General features: G+C 40.6%; 1 protein-coding gene across 1 annotated transcript in view; it reads left to right on the forward strand.

Moving 5' to 3' along the window:
* cacna1bb (calcium channel, voltage-dependent, N type, alpha 1B subunit, b) overlaps positions 1-19,574 on the forward strand; it is a 123,496-nt gene that overhangs the window by 38,451 nt on the left and 65,471 nt on the right. The window contains 3 exon segments of the mRNA XM_051072782.1: positions 9,756-9,847; positions 10,482-10,634; positions 14,690-14,877. Coding sequence (XP_050928739.1) covers positions 9,756-9,847; positions 10,482-10,634; positions 14,690-14,877 — 433 coding nt within the window.

The following is a 19,574-nucleotide window of genomic DNA, read 5'->3' on the forward strand; positions in this document are numbered from 1 at the left end:
GTAGCTATATGAAAAGACGCACAGCACATCTTGAAGCTATGAGCAGATATGATATTTAGACTGATATATGATATGATACTGGCAGACACTGTGGAATATAATGATAGCCTCAAAGCTACAAAAGTTTTGTGGAGAAGAAATGAGACATGCAGTATTTACTGACCTTATGTTGCAGATCATTTCTTATAGGCCTTCCTCTGACAGAGAAAAACAAATTCTGTTGAATATTTCAAGCAATATCTTTACTGTCTGGCTTTATATTAATCTTACTCTTTATTAATGTTTATGTGTGTGTTTGTGTCTGCTGTTGTTCTCTCTCTTTCCCTCTGTTGTTCTTTATTAGATTTTTGGTTAAGCACCCTGTTTTTGGGAAGCAGGGAAGGTTTGCTTACTTCGTCTTTAACAGACTGTACAGACTGAATAGAGTCAGACAGAAAACATTGTTTTACATGGAGGTCTAGATTCATCAAACCCCTAAGGCTACAATTCCAGAGATATACCTCAAGATCTATACAGTGACTGTCTACCCATGCAATGAATGTGTGCCATAATGTCATGTCCATGCAGCTTTCCACAAAGGATTCAGCTGAGGAGGCCAGGCTTGATTGCATTCCCAAACATAAATCACAGCACATCTTGTCAGGACGTCTCCTTTGGGGAAAGTGTCCTCTAACACTAGCTCCCATACAGGGAGAATACTGTCATCCATGTCTGCTGTTACACCACTAGTACTACCACTAACAGTAAATCTATTTCTAATATTTTATCTTACATCAAAACACAGATTGTCAGGCTTGTCACTGCCTGTGATATTGAAATGAATCTACAGTAACTTGTGGCTGAATTCCTGATCCAAAAACAAGAAACATTTTTGACTAATTTGACACCTTTCCCAGCTTCCTGCTGCCTGCATGTTGCGCATCTGCTTCCTGTTTGGATCCATGTGTGATGATAGGTTATCTGATCTGCTGCGCTTTTATTGGAACACCTGGGACTGCATGTGTGTTAAGTTTTCCAAACACAATCTCATCTCCTGGGATACCAATTTGTGGAAACTCTGGTCCCAGTTTGATAGCACACAGTAATACTATGCAGAATTCACTGGACACTGGTGTGCTCCGTTCTTTAAGTTAGTACACAAGGATTCAGTGTATTTTTACTGTTCTAATAAGAAATATTTCAAGACATGATGACAGATCAAACTGTGATACTGGAATACTGCTTGTACATTTAAGTTTTATTCTGTAAACATGATTTTATAAGATTGTTTATTTAGTGTCTGCCTGCAGGTTGTGCAACTACTTCACAAGCTGTGAGGCAAAAATAAAAACCAAAAAACTTGCATTGGTGTGTGTCCATATGACTTCTGACACATAAAAACATTGTTTTGTAAGCAGAGCTTTGTAAGTAAATCACACAGTCTGTAAGAGGGAGAGGAGGGGACATTCAACTTCTGACCATTCAGCATCTTTTAGCAGCAACAGTGAAGCTGTCAATATTACAGTACATCAATGGTGTTAGTCACAGCTGTGATTTACAAATAATCATTATATCAATAAGAGCTCTGAAAGTGAGAAAGTGTCAGTTCATCTCTTGACTGTGACACAGGCTGATGATGGCTGGGTGTTTTTTTTTTGGGATAAACTCCTTTAAAAACCTGTGGAAATGGATAAGAACAAAAACAGAGATAATAATCACATCAGTGTTCAATAAACAGACTGAACCTAAAGATGTATAGAGTGATGTTCATGACAAGAATCCACGTCAGAGAGCAGCAGTAACATTGATTCATCCCACCTGAGCCAAAGCCAGACAAACTTAAGTATGTGGTGCAGTGACTACAGAGCCAAGAAAGAAATTCAGTCTGATTGGCTTGGGTAGGGTCTTGGCTCTGTGCGTCAATATGTCCAATAGTAGAGTGGATGTAAGCAACGTTCTGTCTTCACAGGAGCAGACTGTGCTTTTTGAGGCAGATGGTGAATGTAAAGTGAGCTCCTCAGGTCTGGCTGTCTGTGGTTCCCTTTCAGATACTGTCTCTCAAAATCTTTCTCAGAATTAATTAATGCTTGTCAGGTTACAGTGTTTTTTCAAATCAGACTTTTTTCCAGCTTTGATTGTTTCACTCCTCACTGTTATAATTACCTGCTCTTGTAAAATCAAAGAATTAGCACATAGCAATAGATTGGGACACAGCTTGGACTGCTATTGTTGAGGGTTATAACAGGAAGCTTTGCAAAGGCGTTTTGTGTGGTCATTAATCATCAGGTGAAGCTCGGGTTAAGTGGTTACCCAGTGGCATGCACAGACCCTGTGAGGGGCATTGGTGAAAATTAAAAATGGGCCGAGCGGAGAGACACATGGCTGAGCTGAGGGGACCTCTGTGCACACTACTGCAACAGCCTCTCCTTCCCCCTCCCTCTCTCACTCCATTTCCTCTTTCTGTTTCTCTCATTACTCACTCCAGGCACCTACAGTACGTGTGAGGAAGAACACGTGGATCTTGTGTTTCCACTTTAACTAAGGTGGTCATTGCACTGAAGAGCACTCTGCTGTGATCTGTTTATTTCCTGGGCTTCCTGTCTGCACATGGTTCGCCATCTTCACTACAGTATTAACATGTGGAAATCTAACAACATTTACTGAAACAATATCTCAAGATTCTTTCAGTTATTCTTGGTTGTAAAGAAAATAGGAGATTGTCAGACCTGAGCTGATAGCGTGATCAGGAAAATCAGAGCTGTGTTACCTAGCCTGGGGATGTGAGCCAGTTTGCTTTTTCAGTCCCTTGCCTATGACTTGTTTATGAGTCTAATAAGGAGTAAGCCCGTGTGTGTGTGTGTATGTGAACGTGTGCATGTACGCGCATGCATGCATGCAGTGTTAATTTAGAACCACAGCGCTACAACAGCAGCCATGTTTGACGACGAGCGGCTTTGGCAGCCACGATGAGTTCATGAGTACCCCCTTCTGTCCTCATGTGCATTGTGGGGAATGCTTGGTCTCCCGACTCTGTCACAGCTGTACACTCACATCGCATAACGTCACGGCAATACAGCCCACCACCATTCACACACACATGCACACACACACACACACACACACACACACTCCATTTTTGGTGCCACAAAACAGGATGTGACACACTAAAGCCTGTTTCATGATTGGTTAGCTCATTTCCTATTAGATGAGATGGTAGAAATGAGGTGTAATTGGCAAGAAATGGTCTTTGTGTTATGATGAGGCCCATTTTATGTTGTGTGTGTGTGTCCAGTACATCCAGTATATTAAATAGAATAGAATAGAAATAGAAAAAGGAATAGAATTTTCCCTTTTTTATTAGGATGCAGTGTGAGAGACACGTAGAAGTGCAGACATACAGACAGACACTGACTAGATTCTACAGGTGTGTGATTCAGATAAAACCATCTGTATCGTTTCTGTAATTTTATACCAGCATATCACCTTACAGTGTCAAATAGTACATTTTCTGGACATTAATTTCATTCAGTTCTCACAAATCCAGTAGATGAAAATCTTAACACATGAAAAGTCATGTATTTTGAATATTTCATCACATTCAGTGATGTGCATTGTCAGATCACCAACTGTAACCTCCAGTATTTAGTTAAAATCTCCTACGTCGTTTTCAAAATCCGTGTCTCATAAAGAAGAATATTGATGCAGTTGTGGTGCTAGAAAAAGGTTTGTTTATAATAATCATTAGGAGTCATCCTCTTGGAAAATGAATGACCACAAATACACAGTAAATGTGGTCAGTAGTTGTCAAGATGTTTGCCCAACCAGCTGACAGTGCCATCCTCGGCTCTGGTGCAAAAACAGTAGGTTTTGAATCTGAAATATACATCAGATCAGTACAGTTTGTAATCATTGATGATAATCCAGTGGGTGCAGAAAGATTTATTATACAGACAAAAGGTTTAAAAAGAGACACAGACGGGGGTTGGTTCAGGGTTAATTCTCACCCCTCATTCTCATTCCTGTAGAAATGGCAGAGGAGCAGGTGGACATACTTGATACAACAGTACCAGTTCAGCAAGAGGGTACTGAATTAAAATATTCACCAGCTGGTTCTGTTCAAATGTGATGCAGTAAAGCGAGCAGAGAGACAGGTGGTGAAACAGACAGGCAGTCCGTGACCAGCTGGTAATGTTCAGACAGACAGGCAGGTGGGCAGTTATTCAGTCAGGTTGTCAGCACCATGTTCTCTTGTCTGTCCTCTGGGAGCCCCAGTCTCCTCTTACCAGGATGTGTGAAAAACTCAATCTCAGCCCCCGGCCCCCAGCTGGGGAGGGTCGCAGTAATTAAACTACATCACTCAGCCTCACGAGAATGATGTGTTTCTCCATTTTCCTTCTCTTTCTCTTAGCCGACGTCTTTCTGCCTGAGGCCACCCTTTTTTTCAGTCTGAACGTTTTCTGTTTCTCCATCTATCTCTTGCTTTAAACAAGATGTAACTTGTCGGAAAAGTGAATAAGTGCTTTTCCCAAAATGTCAAACAATTCTGTCAAGCTGAATTAATCATGTTTAAAGCTCAAACAGCACTGTCTTTGGCTTTGAAAGTTGTTATGGCTAACCTGTCAGCATACAGTTGCCTATTTACTCATCCTATAGCAACATTAACATTAATTAGGAGTCAGTGAGGAAATGAAGGTTTAAAGATGCTATTTGTAAATTTTCTCTGCTCCAAATGTATTATTATTATTATTTTTTGTGTGTGTTGGTGGTGATAGTTGTTTGCCAAAACCTTCAGCCAATGTTGAGTTGTCTGAGCTGCACCAGTGGTTCAGGGCAAGTTTCAGGGTGGAAAGTGTGGAGACGGGCTGGGGCTAGCTGTTTAGCATGCTAACTTAAGCAAAAGAAAAAGAAGAGACAGAACTAGAAGCAAAACATTGCTGTTACTGTCCACCACTGGAGACAGCTCTTGGTGAGTAAAGGAATGAAGTTTGAATCAACAAATTTCTTCTAGACAAGTAAGTAAACAGCTGTTGATGCTAACATTCAATCTCACAGCTCCTTTAAGGGGAGCAGTGAGATTGAACCAGACTGAAATGAACAGCTGAACCTAAAGAATAAGTTTAGAAAAAGGATTAAAAGCTCCACAGACCTGCAGAGTTGTGGATAACTGTGGTTTCATCATGACAAGTGACTTCTCACACATGTACCAATTTGATAATTTGTTGATGTTTGTTGATTAGTGGAGCTTTTATGTCTGCTAAATGGGTGTAAAGTTGTGTTGACTCACTGGCCACTTCACACTTCCATTCATGTTTATGAAACCTCATCCATTCTTCCCATCCACGAGGAGGGAAGTGTAATTCAGTTCTAAAAGCTTGTCCATCTCCCAGAGAATGACCATGATTATCAGTCACACAGACACATTTCTTACATGATTTATTTATTTATTTATTTTGCGCATAAAGAACAAAAATGAATAGAAGTGTGTGTTCTTCTCCATGGGTTTTGATGGACAGCATGATTCACTCTTATCTCTCTGTCTTGTTCTGCCATTGTTTCTTCAAGGTTAAATTAGTTCAGGTTCTATTTATATTCCAGTGATAAAGGCTGAATCACAGGATGTAGAGATAGAATTGAGGAACCACACAGAACGTGGGGCCTTTATTGTGAATGTGTGACTGTGCGCACCTGTGTATAGTAGAAATCACATATGTTTCTTTTTTGCTTTTGTATGAATGTGTCTTTGTATTTGTCGATTTTCTTTTGTTATTTGAGTGGTCTGACTCCTGCATGAACACACTTCGGTGATACCTGTGTGTGACAATACTGCCCTGAGTGTGTGTGTGCAGTATGTGTGAGCAAGTGACAGACGATAGCATCACCCTGCGTATTTCCTGTGCCAGTGTCTGGCGCCCACATGGATATATTGTAGTGATGATAAAGGGATATTAAAACTCATAGCTTCTTCTTGTGCCCGCTCCCTGCCCGACTGTCTGTTTACACAGTCATCAAATCATCCCTTCACAGTCAAATGCACACACGCAGACACACATACATGTGTGCACTTAGCAGAACAAAGTGAGTTATTGATTGTGGAGGACATAAAAACAGCACAGAGGGATGATTCATGTTTTTATATCCTCTTTTCATTCTGTGTCTCCAGGTCACAGTGGCTTTATTTACTGTGAACAGACTATTTTTGCTTGCCTCTCATTTGTCCATTAACGTCATACACAGAACACTAACATTTCTTTTAATCAATGGCTTGACTCACCTTTCAGAGTTTTATAATATAATGCGTGTGGAACTCTGAGCTGGAAATTTGGGCTGCAAATCGTTTGTCAGCTGACACAGTGCATGAATTGTTAGCCTTGCACGATAACAGCGAGTTATAAATAAATAAAGACTAATTCCCCATTTAGTGTGCATTGATAATTCGGAAAGATTTAGATGTTGTAAAGCAGCCACAAAAGCTAAAGATTCCAAAGTGTAGCCAGGTGTTTAGAGCAGGTTTTCCAGTGTTTTGGTGGGTTTCTAGGCAGGATGTGGTCGCTGGTTTTCCTCGTACGCCCCTCATGCAGGTCAAATTTGTGCCATCTCTCTCTGACGGTCTAACAGTTAAAAAAGTCCAGTAAAGAAATTTCAGGGGTTCTTTGAGACTTGCTGCAAATCATTTGGAGATCTATTAAAATCCCTTGCCTCGTATGACTCATAGGCCTCAACAGGCTTTTTTTTCTGAGGGGCTTTAGAGGGCTCTTTAGATCTTGGCATGATGACACCAACTACTTTAATAGCAAAGGCAACACCAGACTGTCAGGTTTAAATAAGACATATTCCACCTGCACCTCTGAAGAGTCTGCAACACCTGACTCTAATTTTATGGATATGAGGCTTACTTTATAGTCATTTCATGAAAATGCCTATAAAATGTAAATTTTATGCGTCATTTATTTGAGTATAACACCTTTATTAATAGGCACAGCTTTGAGGAGGATCAAATACTTGCTTGTTCAAAGCTGTTGGAAGCACACATTTAAGATTTAACAGCTTGTTGCATCCCCTCTCTCTCTCTTCTGCTCTGGTACACACAGAGTATAGTGTAGGGAGCTTGTTACATCATTTTTGGATTGTTGAATGGACTGATCGATAGTCAGGTTATTGAGGCTGCATCAGTGTAACATTTGCTCTTCTCTTTGGGTTTGGATGTTCAGCACCATGGAGAGAGACAGAGAGAGCCTGGGTTTGAATGTTTGAATGTTCATCTGATTTTTCAGAGTAAAGTTACTGAAAGTTTGAATGCAGGGTTCATGTGCAGGCTGATGCAGGTATTACTGCAGATAGGTGGTATTAAGAGCTTTTCCTCTACACACTGTTTCGCAGGCCTCATCAATATGTCGCCTCCTGCATCACCCCTCAGCTCTGATCTCTCACTTTGTGGTTCCCCCTTCTCACTGCATTTTTTTTTTTAAATCTGGGCTTCCTACATAAAGATGAAAATGCTATAGAACAGTATGATGAATAAAAATCATAAATTGTATGTGGAAAAGTAATGAGAAAATGATAAAAAGGCGCTTTGGGAAATCCATCACTATCAGAGAAGTTGATCAGCTGCAAAGCCTGTGCATGTAATATGTATAAAACAATATATTCTTTATTACTAAACAGACACTTTCATCCCAGCAGACTGATTTCACCCATAACAATAATTCCCATAAAGCGCAGATGTGCTTTATGGGTTACCATGCCAACTGGTAAGCAGGGAGCAATAAGCGACCTTTCTTGTTTTCTGCCTCTTCTTTCGGTGTGTGCGTTCAGTGTGTGTTTCTGTGTGTGCACTTATTTGAAGAATCTCTTTCAGTTAGTCATCAGTGTACGCTTCCCTCTACATAAAAGCTATTGTCCCCTTGAGGATTTTCTGCCTGCCTTGGGGCTCCCCGTAGTACTTAACTGAGAGGTTTAAAAAACAGGCCCATTTGGGATGTTATAAATAATATCATTTATACTCTAATGAGTTAAAAAAAACATCATGATTCCAGTTTCCAGTAAACAAGGCAACGGTACAGGTTTCCTTTCTAAGCTCGTATGAACACAAGGGTAAGGTGGAACCTGCTTGCTGCAGAGTGGAAAGAGGAACACGGCATCATATGTAGTCCATATGTTTCAGTCTTGTGTCTTGCTCATATAGGCTATACAACCAGTGGGAGGCTTTTTACATGCCTTTGTTCTGGGGCCCATAACCTGTGCATGGCTGTAGGATATTTGGAGTTACAAATAGCAGCTATTTACAAGGGGTGATCAATACATTTGTGGCCTAAGGTAGAAGGAGATGAGTTATTCAGCTCGCATTATGAGCATGTGTAGTTCCGCTCTTTGAGTGACTGTGCAGAAAGTTTAAAGTTAATAACAGGAGGCAGTAGTCTGAGGTTGACAGATCAGGTGAACAGGGTCTATGCTGGATGAGTTCAAATCTAATTTGGCAAATGGCTGCACGGAGACCAAAGCTGTACATTTTCTCAGACCGTTCTGACTTGCAGTTTTCATAGAAATACCATTAATAATGTACAGTTTATTATTTGAGTCTTAACTTTGTTCCAGACCTCTGAATGGTCTTGTATTTGCAAGACAGCATGTTGGCATGTTGGTGGAAATATTGTAGCTTCCTTCATCTCTATTTAAATCTACAGCCATGAAACAAGGTCTCAAACTGGGGACTGTATAGGTATTTCTCTCTCTCTCTCTCAGATTCCACATCAAATTAATGTCATTCCTGGTCACGGTTCACCTACTTCAATGTCTTTACAGTAATTTTTACTTTCATATTCCTCCTCTATCTTTCTCGTTGACCTCCCTTCTGCATGTAGTGCATCTCTCTCTCTCACTCTCTCTCACCCTCTCTCTCTCACCCTCTCTTCTTAGCCTAAAGCATGTTTTTTTTTCTGTGTGTTTCAGTGGAGCACTTAAGTCTCCCCCTCTGTGTACAGCCTGTAATGAGGGTTGCCAGCTGTGGCACAATGGCCAGAGCACACACACACACACACACACACACACACACACACACACATGCACATGCACAAGAACCAGCCACAGTCGGTCTTCCACTTCTAGGTAAAAGCAGATATAAACAGCACATGATGTAATCAGCTACATATGTGACCAACCTATAGGCTGTGTGTGTGTGTGTGTGTGTGTGTTTGTAGTTTCTCTGCTTTATACCTTCATGAATTGAATGCATTTGTGTTGGAAGAGGAAAAACCATTAGAAATAAACATTAGTGAAGATGATTGTTAGCTGCAGCAGTGCAAATTATGCTTAATTTACACGAAATTAATAAAAGCCCCTAAAAGGCTAATGTTTCTCTGGCTCCCTGGAAAAGTACAGCGCCTCACAATCTTATTACTGTTTCAGTTTGTGCTGCAGTGATTAAATCATCAATTTGGCCATTTATAGAAAAGCAATCAACAGTGATTTTGGTTACTGTAAATTGAATATCATTGTTTTATTTTTGGACTGTTGGTCAGACAAAACAATCAGTTTGAAAAAGCCTTCAGACATTGTATAGAGTCAGAGATTAATTGACAAATTGACAAGATAATCAAGAAGAAGAAGCAGTAATGAAAATGAAATAGTGATCATTTCATCACTATTAATCATTGACGTCTTTCAGTTATTTATCAAACAAAATTATTGCACAGCCTCTAGTTACAATCTCTCAAATGTGAAATATTATATCAGTGTAGATATAAATGAGTTTTAATGTTTGTGTCTGTGTTTATTTACAGAATTTTGGCCACGGTGGGTTCAGACTTCGACCTGAGAACACTGAGGGCGGTGAGAGTGCTGAGACCCCTGAAACTTGTGTCAGGAATCCCCAGTAAGTCACTCTACCAACATTTTAACATATTTCATTTTTATTTTTGAATTTGTTTTTAAATGTTTAATCACATGCACAAATGGTGCAGTGAAAATGGATGTGGAATGAAAACTGCAGTAATAAATTATCAAGTGATTTGATTCATTTAAAGCAGATTTGATTGAAACAGTCACGATATGATGAAAGCAGTCATGTCTCATCATTTTTCCCTGTCTTACATTCATCATTCACAACACAAAACTGCTGCTTTATCATTTCAGGAAAGTGGCTTCAAGGGTGAGAGGATATGGATCATGGCTGTGTTTTCATTGTATCATGACTGTTTCAATCAAATTGACTTTAAATTAATCAAATCACTTGATTATTCATCACTCCATTTTTCGCTTCACATCCATTTTCATCACCTCCTTTTTTATCAATTAATTTTTATTACTATAGTAAACAGATCTTTTATTGTCTTACAAAGTTTTCATTTTGTATTTGAAATTGTTTTCAATAAAATATTGAAATGAAGAACATGCACAGTGGAGTTTTATCAAAACAATTATTCTGGTGTGTGTTATTATAACTAATATAAATGATGAAAAAAATAAGTGCTTCCACCCCCCCTCCACCATCTCTTCCTGTGTCCCAGGTCTCCAGGTGGTGTTGAAGTCCATAATGAAAGCCATGGTTCCTCTGCTTCAGATCGGCCTGCTGCTCTTCTTCGCCATTGTCATGTTTGCCATCATTGGGTTGGAGTTTTACATGGGCAAATTCCACACCACCTGCTTCAAGCTCGACACTGGTGAGCAACAGCTTGGCCGCGACGCGTGTTTGTGCGACAACACTCATTATCAGCTGAGTCCAAGCCAGCAAAACTTTTTTTTTTCTCTCTCGGCCGTGTTTCTGTATTTGTTTCGGATGAGGACATATATTGCATCGCATATTTATGGAGGCGTACATAAATGATTCATAACTTCTGTATGTACATGTGGCTTATGAGTAGCTGCACATTCACAGTGTTGGCAGCCAGTGTGCCTATATCAACATAACAAACAAGTGAACAGCAGAATTTTTGACAGCCGTTTTTCACATCTTGATTTTGATAAATGGCGTTTTCACAGTCTTCAGGTTTTGATTGATAGTTTCTGCTGTAACTCAATAGGGACTCTTATGTACTTGGCCTCCTGATCGAATGCTAACTCAGATGGTGTTAATGAGGTTTCAGCTCACTAGCTCCATCTTTCTCCTACATTAGAAGTGTGTGCTAGTGAGGATATTGTGGCAATAAAACCTGACAGGGCATTCTTTGCAGTGAGTAACTTACACTTTTGCAGGTTTTATGTCCTTAAAGGTGCTATATGTACGTTTTTTATTAGCAGCTGTTGAGTTTACAGGACAAGAGGTTAGAATACACTCTCTCTTCTTCATCCTCTCATGTTGGACTGAAGGCAGACTAGATGCTACAGTGACTCACTATGGCAAGGTGGTATCAGGCGAGTGGACAGGCTGGGGCTAGCTGACTAGCATGCTAACTTCAGCAGAAGAAAAGTGATAGAAACAGAAGCAAAACAAGTTTACACTGATTGGGGGGAGGGGTGAATGAGCATAACCTCCTTTTAAGATATAAACAGTATAAACTACATGGAAACATTCATTGTTCCTACCATAAACATGATTGTCCAATCATAGCCTAGCAGCCTTAACCATATCAGATTGGAATTTCTCCTTATGCTTGAATAGTGCACATGGAGCTGTAGTATGAGTTTTGAGGATGGTGTCTCTTTATTTTACTTTCAAAAACCAAAACTACAGGACATAAATAGTGTGTATCTGCTTTAACATAAGCTACAGATGTTAGCATACCCAGCTAATTGACTTAGCACCTAATGCAGTAACCTAACCCAACATTTCCTCCAAGCACAAGGAGGATTTCTGTAGATGACTAGGCTGACTAGCTCTACACAGCAATATGAAAACAATGCATTTTTTATTCCTGTGTCTTCTACATGGATCATCAATTGGTGAGGATGAGCAGCAAAGGGATTGTTGCAACATATGGAAATGAATAAAAAGCAACGGTTGCCTGTAAAGGCAGCAATCTGACACACAACAGCACCATTAGTGAAATTGTCAGCTTTAATGTAAAGTCTTCTATACATGAGCTACCAAAGTCACTGGTCCTTTAATTTGTGGAAATTAAAAGGGAGGGGGAGAGCAAGACAGATAAGCCTCCTCCCCTGTAATCACAGCCAGGCAACTATTAGTGTTGTTATTATAATACAGCATTATAGTAATTGTAGAAAACAGTCAGACTGCTTGGCTGAAATTACCCATTGTGTAACACGGTGATGAAAATTATGCGAAGGCTTTATTTCCCCACTGCTGGTGTCAGATAGAGTGTGAAGGCTTGACTTGAGGGTTATTGGCTGGGCCAGCTGTAAAATGTGTGTGTGTGTGTGTGTGTGTGTGTGTGAACCCAGTCAGGGTGCTTGTAGTGGTGTGAGCATTTGTGACAGCCTGCTAATGTACAGTACATGTGTTATTGAGTTATTTTAGTCACAGAGACGCAGCAGGGTTCGATTAAACTGAGCAGCGATGGTAACAACTTTGTACACGTGCGTTGCTGTGTTGTTGTTCGTTTGTGTATCTATGTGTATGTATGTCTACGTGTATGAATGCGTGAGTCATGAGCAGGCAATGCTCGATAACGCCACGAGGACCACCTGTGCCATATGTCTGAGCATGTTGGCATGTTACGTATACTCATTGGGTGTTTCTCCACTTGAGCGCAGACTAATTAATATTTTCATCCTGTCTGCTGAGACTTTGACTTTAGATAAATAATAAACATATTGCTGTGAGTCATTAATGACATTTAGTTTTTGTTTAGTTTTGATTGTGGCATTAACTAAATTATAAACAAAGTCTGAAATGATTTAACATTTTCTGTAGTTGTTTATAGGTTCATGTTAACAGGTGAGTATTTAAATGACAACTGCTTCTAACTTAACGACATCCCATTTCCACTGCTCATACCATTGAAATTCTGTGCCGATACTGATAATGGTTCTCTAAAATATTCATGACTGTTCTTTTAAAATTGTTCACATGCACATGAAACTTAATGGCAGCATGTTTAAGACCGCACAGCACAGTCAAATATGTTCTCAACTGTAACATATTTATGTTTATTCAATTGGTTTGTTTTTTTATTTTCATTCTAAAAAATGTCCCAAAGATAAAAAGCTGCATAATTTAAACCAATTTTCAACATACATAAGAGGAAGTAGAAGCAAGAAGAAGTTTAAAAGAAACAGTGTGTGATCACTGCAAGTGGTATTTTAAAATTGTCACCTCAGTTTTCACACATTTTAAATCAAAATAAACTTTGGAATTGAAATTTGAAAAAGGTAGAATATGATTGATGAGCCCTGATTATTTTGTTTAGGAACTGCACTCAGTAAAAGAAAACAGAAAGATGTTCCCATATCATCCTGACAGAGTCCGGCTGACACAGCACCTGTCAGTGGGAAGGAAAGGATGCATCTTACTGGAGTGACACCGGAGAGATGTTGGCTGTGCAATCTGGCTCTGCAAATCATCGTTAAAACTTGGCACAGCCTGTGATCAAGGCTCTATCCCTTATGGGACGCTGGGTGCACAAGGCATCTGTTATACTCAGCACATTTATTCTTTATTCTGAGCCCCATCTGCTGACATATGTGCCAGCACATCCCTAAACAAACTCTCAGCAGCCTCAGTGTACTCTCGTACCTCTAGTCATCTCGCTGTCACTTCACAACAGAGCCGGTCCTGACCTCCCTGGGGCCCTCAGCAAAAGTTCTGCCAAGGGGCCCTCCTGCCTGACCCTTGAGCCACGCAAACCATTTACCACTGCCACACAGTCACACCTGACACCTCACTACCTGCTGACGACGGCTGTACCTTGTTGTGTTAGTGCTGGATGATGATCCAGCATCTCCTTTACTGACAAACCCAAGCATAGCACCTGTAAATTTTGGATGACAGTATTATTTATTTTATCAGTTGCATCAGGCCCATCCCTTTTATACATTTTCATTTCCATCGTGCATTAGTCAAAAGTTGAGAGTAAATCTTGACTGAGAGATTAGATAATCATTGTCCTGCACCTGTGAGGAGTGTCATCACAACTGCTGTATATATATTGTCTGGACTGGTCCCCACACTGTTGCCCTGTGGTGTTTTTCAAATGTAATAAATAGTTGTATTTCACTTCACTTTTGTCAGACACAGTCACAGAACACATCTTTATGTGACGTGCACATCCTCTGTGATGCTGCGTATCTGTGTGAGTAACACTGGCACTAGATGTCATCACAGTCAGGTGTGTACGTAAAGACCACTATGCATCACTGAAATCATGTTCTGACTCAGTGTGGTGTATGTTGTGTTGGTGGCTGTATGCTCCACCGGTTTGAATGAGAGATGTAAGATAAACTGTGACCATGACCAAGATGTCAGTTTGTTTGACCCAGGGGAGAAGCACTTTGGTTGTTATGGTAACTTAAACCTGTCCATACAAGACCTAAGCAGCATCAAGTGCCCGTGAGTTTCCCTTTAGAAGTCGTATAATCATGGCTGATGACTGATTGTTAGGAGATAACGGGACGGGCTGGAGGAGGGTGCAGGGGAAAGTGACATTTGGCCACTCTGCTGTCCCGGCTGCAGTTATGACCCACATAACAAAAAACATATGCATTGAAAAAATGTGTGAGCATTAGGGGGCTTTGGATTCACTCGTTGAAAATATATATATAGATATATGCAAATCTAAACTCACTCTCTTCTGTCTTCCTTTATTTCTCTTTTGTTCAGGTGAGAAAGCAGTTGATTGGCCTTGTGGTCTGGAGCCCCCGGCCAGGACGTGTCCCAACGGGACAGAGTGCAGAGAGTATTGGACTGGACCCAACTTTGGTATCACCAACTTCGACAACATCCTGTTTGCAGTGCTCACTGTGTTCCAGTGCATCACCATGGAGGGCTGGGTGGACATCCTCTACAGCGTGAGTCTGTGTGCACTACTATGAGCTCGGTCCGTTTTTCCTCACATCACCACTACCCATTGTGTCATCTTTGTTCAGCTATTTCTCACTCAGTGGCAGGGCAAGAGGATTTTGTTTTAGTTGCTGTGTTTGTTGGTCATACTTTGGTCCAGAATATCATAACAACTACAGTCTGGACCTCCATGGAATTTGGTATGATCATTCATACATATGTTCTCATGGATAAACCATGTTGATTTTAATAACCATCTTCAAGACAATCTTTACAACATTAACCCAACCACTGGTGGTTAGTCTAGACTAAACAGAACCATTTATATGTCTGTGGGTAATGATGATTTCAGCCTCCAGGAACCACTTGGGATCTTGTAAGACTATGAATAATTCATTCAGAGAATGGTTTTATTTAGCATACACACTTTTCCTCTTCGCATACTATTTACATTCATGTAGAGAAACACATCCACACATGGGAGCTGCCAACCACAAATCTCTGACCGTGCAGTAGCTCCCCTGGAGCATGTAGAGGATTGGTTTGTTGCTGAAGGGCACCTTGAAGGTAGTTGGTAATGGAGTGGAGAGATTTATTCATTCATTTTACCCTCGCAGATTTTCTATACTTCCTCTGGTGGATTTAAACATGACATCTTCCACTCGTAAACCTGCGAACATTAGACTGCCTCACCTTTGATCTCTCTCTCAATTGTGTGTGTGTGTGTGTGTGTGTGAGCCAGCAACCTGAAGCAGAGATGGTGAACAGGTAAAGCAGAGGCCCACTTCAGGTTGTCAGTTTGGGTTCTGCATGGACGGTGAGGCAGCAACAGTGGCACAGTGGACACACTGTACCTGCCCAGTGTCTTTGGATGCATGCAAAGAATATAAGCACATAAGTTTATTTTGAACTAGAAAATAAAAGTCAGAATGAATATAAAAGATACTGGACAAAGTTAAAGAGGCACAAACATGGCAGAGATGAAAATGTTGTTGCCTTGTCTATCTTTTTGTGTCCTAAAAATCTGATTATGAGGCACTGTTAAAAAATAACAGTCCTTATAATTTAATAACACCTTTCCTTAAACTAATATAATATTATGACAAATACGTACATATACTACAATTCACAATATGTGACGGTCTGCAGAGATAGTACTAGCAGAGATAGTAACGCCGCCGTGGCTTGTGTCTTAGGCAACTGGGTCACTGGGACAAACCCCCTGCAGCTGTTCAAGTTTTTAGTACTTTTTCTCTCTGTCACCAGCCCAAACAGTTTTGTTATCTAAATGCCGGCACCTCTCTGGTTTTTCAGGGCAGCCAAAAGCATGACAGCGCCTTTTAAAAACACACAATCCCAGAACACTTTAAAAGAAATAAGAATCCCTAAAGGATGAGGGACGTCCAGCCAAGCAGAACTAAAAAATTGCGAAGTGTCTAGTCCAGTCCCACAATGGCTGTCTGACTCAGAGCTTCATGTTTTTTTTTTTTTAAACTAAATGATGTATGCAAAATCAAACATAAGCCTCATGTATTAAACCAGAAATACCTGCCAAATTAGAGGATACAGTGGCATCAGGAAGTGTTGAGACCCCTCATCTTTTTGTACACTTTTATTATTTTATAGATTTAATTGTAAAGAGGAATCAGTTACAATAACGGTCAAAGTTTTGTAAAAAATTATTTGCACACATGCTTCTTTATCTTATGCATCTTTCTCTTTTTCTGTCTTTAATTTTTCCCTTCGCTCTCCCATCCTCTACCTTTATCTTTATCTCATTTAGCTTTTCCTGGTTTCGTCCTCTTCCCCTCTGCTCCATCGCTCCCTCTCCCAGGAGACAGCAGCTAACTGGCACTACATTGTGAGCCTCTTACAGAGCCATGTTTTCTCCTTCCTCTTCATCTTCTTCTCCTTCTTCTCTCTTTTCCTCCTTGTTTCACTCCAAACATCTCCCGTAGCTTTTTCTGGCTCATTATCCTAAGCGCTGCAGACCCACGCTGCTGTGATCCGAGAATGCCTTTTCTCTCTGTTGGTACTTTCTCTTTGTGTTTTGGTCTTTTCCTTTTCCTTCTGCTCACAGTCATTTCTTTTGATCCTTCTAGTTATTTTTATTTCAGCTTTTTTTTGTGTATGTCTGTACCATATTCTTTCCAGCCCACCTATCTCGATCTTTCTCTTTATTCTGCTGAATTTTACTTTCTAGTCCTCTCTACTTTATTCTCCTTTCCTTCTTCTTTTCAGCCTTTTCCTGTCCATGATAAGACAGATTCACATGCAACAACGGGTGTTTAACTTAGGTGGGTTATAGAGACCATTCACACATCTCGTTGAAGCTGACAAGGCTCATTTTAGGAGTGTTTCGATTGGTTTGATTGCTGCTCTTGAGCTTTTACTGCGCCACATGCAGACGTTGTTAAGCTCACTGGAGCGTGTTTTTACAGTCTTTGAAGAGCTTCACTGAAGTTTCATACCTTTCTGACACCTTCCTCACACCTATACTCCATCTGTCTGTTGAAGCCTTTGGTGACTCATTCGCTGTGCCAATGGAACATCAGCCTGTTGGCCTGGGTGAATAGTAAATGCCAGTTATCCATTACAAGAATCAGGGCTGTGGAAAGACTTTTATGTGCATACCTGGCAGGTGTGCATTAGCATACTTTAACTCAACAACACCTCAAACTAAAATCCATTCACCACTATAACTAACATTCTTAAGTCAGTGTGCAAGGTGTGAGAAGGACAGGACATATCTGAATGCCAGTTTTAAGAGCTGTTATTTTTGTGAGTTGATTGAAACAACCTTGTGGCTATGTTTTCTGAACATAGTGAGGTGGTTAGCCATTAGGGAAGATGACACTGGAACAGACTCTGCCTTCTCCTTGTCTGTTTCTTTCTATATCAGGACACGTCAGCAATATAATATTGCTTGCATGAGCACCCCTGACATGAAATGTCTCATAACCTGCATTTTTAGTCCTTTCTAGCTAACTCGGAACAGAAATACAGACTGGCCGGAAGAAGAAAGAATACAGCATTTGCAGATGAGGTAGTAAATGATAGTTTACACATATCTTAAACTGATCTTGATAGACAGCACTGTACTCACCTGTAACTTAGCATCTAACCAGGGCTGACATTGACCGTAGCTCCACAAAGTTTTCCCCAAAGCATGTGACAGACAAAGGAAATAAAAGGAGAGATCATGACAATTATGCAGTGGAAAAGAGTCCTTGGTGTATTTGTGTGAATGCAGTAGAGCATGCATGCATGTCATGTATGCATTACTATCCTGAGTCACAAATGTAGATGCACTCTTGGTACAGATGCAAGGTGGGGGGAGGGTGAAGTCTCTACCATCATGAAGCTAGAATAGCATCCGGCGGGGGTTCTGTTCTATGGATTATATACTTTCCCGTAACCCAGCATTAACCTCGCAGATTGATGACTGTGCTGCTACCTCTGCCCTGAGGGGGATCGCTCAGACCCTCCTCTCTAATGGTGCAAAAGAAAAGGCAGAGTGCTTCTCCCCCCATCCTGCTTCCTCTTCTCCTCCTTCTTTTCCTCATCGCGTCCTCTGCCGTCCATCCCCCCACTCACCTCATATCTTCACCTCCCCCGGCGAGGCCACATGCCAGAATCCTGTGGTCTCGTGTCAGCTGATGTAGTGAAATGAAACAGTGCTGTCTGCCATGTTACTCTTCAGCTGATTGGAGTGGTGGCAATGATAGGGCATTGAGACTGACAATAACACAGAGTATGATTGTGTAAACATGTTGTTACAGGTACCAGAGAGAAGATGAAATACAAACCTGGAGGTTTGGTTTGAAGGCAGCTCAGACAGGAAGACGCTTACATTTTTTAACCACAAAGATTTAATATTTTAGAAAGCTAGTTAAAAGCTACTTTTATGTGCATGATGCAAACTGAGTGTAAAGGCACAAAAATAGGCTCTCAGACCAAGAGTAGCACTTTGTACATTTCAATTAGACCACTGCATTATGTACACGAGGGTCCTGAAGAAGAAGCAAAAAGGTCGAGCAAAAAAATGGAACCTCATTCAACTTTTGTCAGTTTTTAACTTGCTTTTGCTTTGGGTAAACTGATACATTCAAGCATCCATTCCTAGATTAGCATGTAACATCCAACCCGAGTGACCCAACTTGGTTCGGTGTAGGGAAAGATGGCGGTTCGATTTAAAATAAGTACCTTGTTACGGTTAGAGGACCTTCAGTCGTCACAGCTACAATAATAACCATTTGGTTAAGGTTATAAAACAGTCGTGTGATGGTTAAAAGAAGCAGTGCTGATTGTCTCTGATTGTGAACTCTCCTTACTGGTTATTGTCCAAATAAATATGACGACTTATGTTTACATTTTTCTGACGAGCGACCTGTTGCGGTCATAAAAACAGTTCTCACAAACAAAGGCCGGAAGCAGCACCTCTTGAGGAGGAGGTGGCGATCGGTGGCCATGGTGTCACATAGGCTGCTATGTCCTGAGTCAACATGTGTTTGCTTGAATTGTGACTAAAATCTTTCCCCAAATGTAAGCAAGTAGTTTTAGCAGTAATTAAGGAGGTGGCAGATCAGAAAACACATCTTTTTCTAACAGTGCAGTCATCTGGTTGAAATGAATGGGTAGGTATTCAGTGAAGTCTTTACACCCTATGAGGGAGTCTTGCAAGGACAGAATGTCACCAGACTGA

The sequence above is a fragment of the Lates calcarifer genome, linkage group LG9, assembly GCF_001640805.2.
Source record: "Lates calcarifer isolate ASB-BC8 linkage group LG9, TLL_Latcal_v3, whole genome shotgun sequence".
NCBI lineage: Eukaryota > Metazoa > Chordata > Actinopteri > Centropomidae > Lates > Lates calcarifer.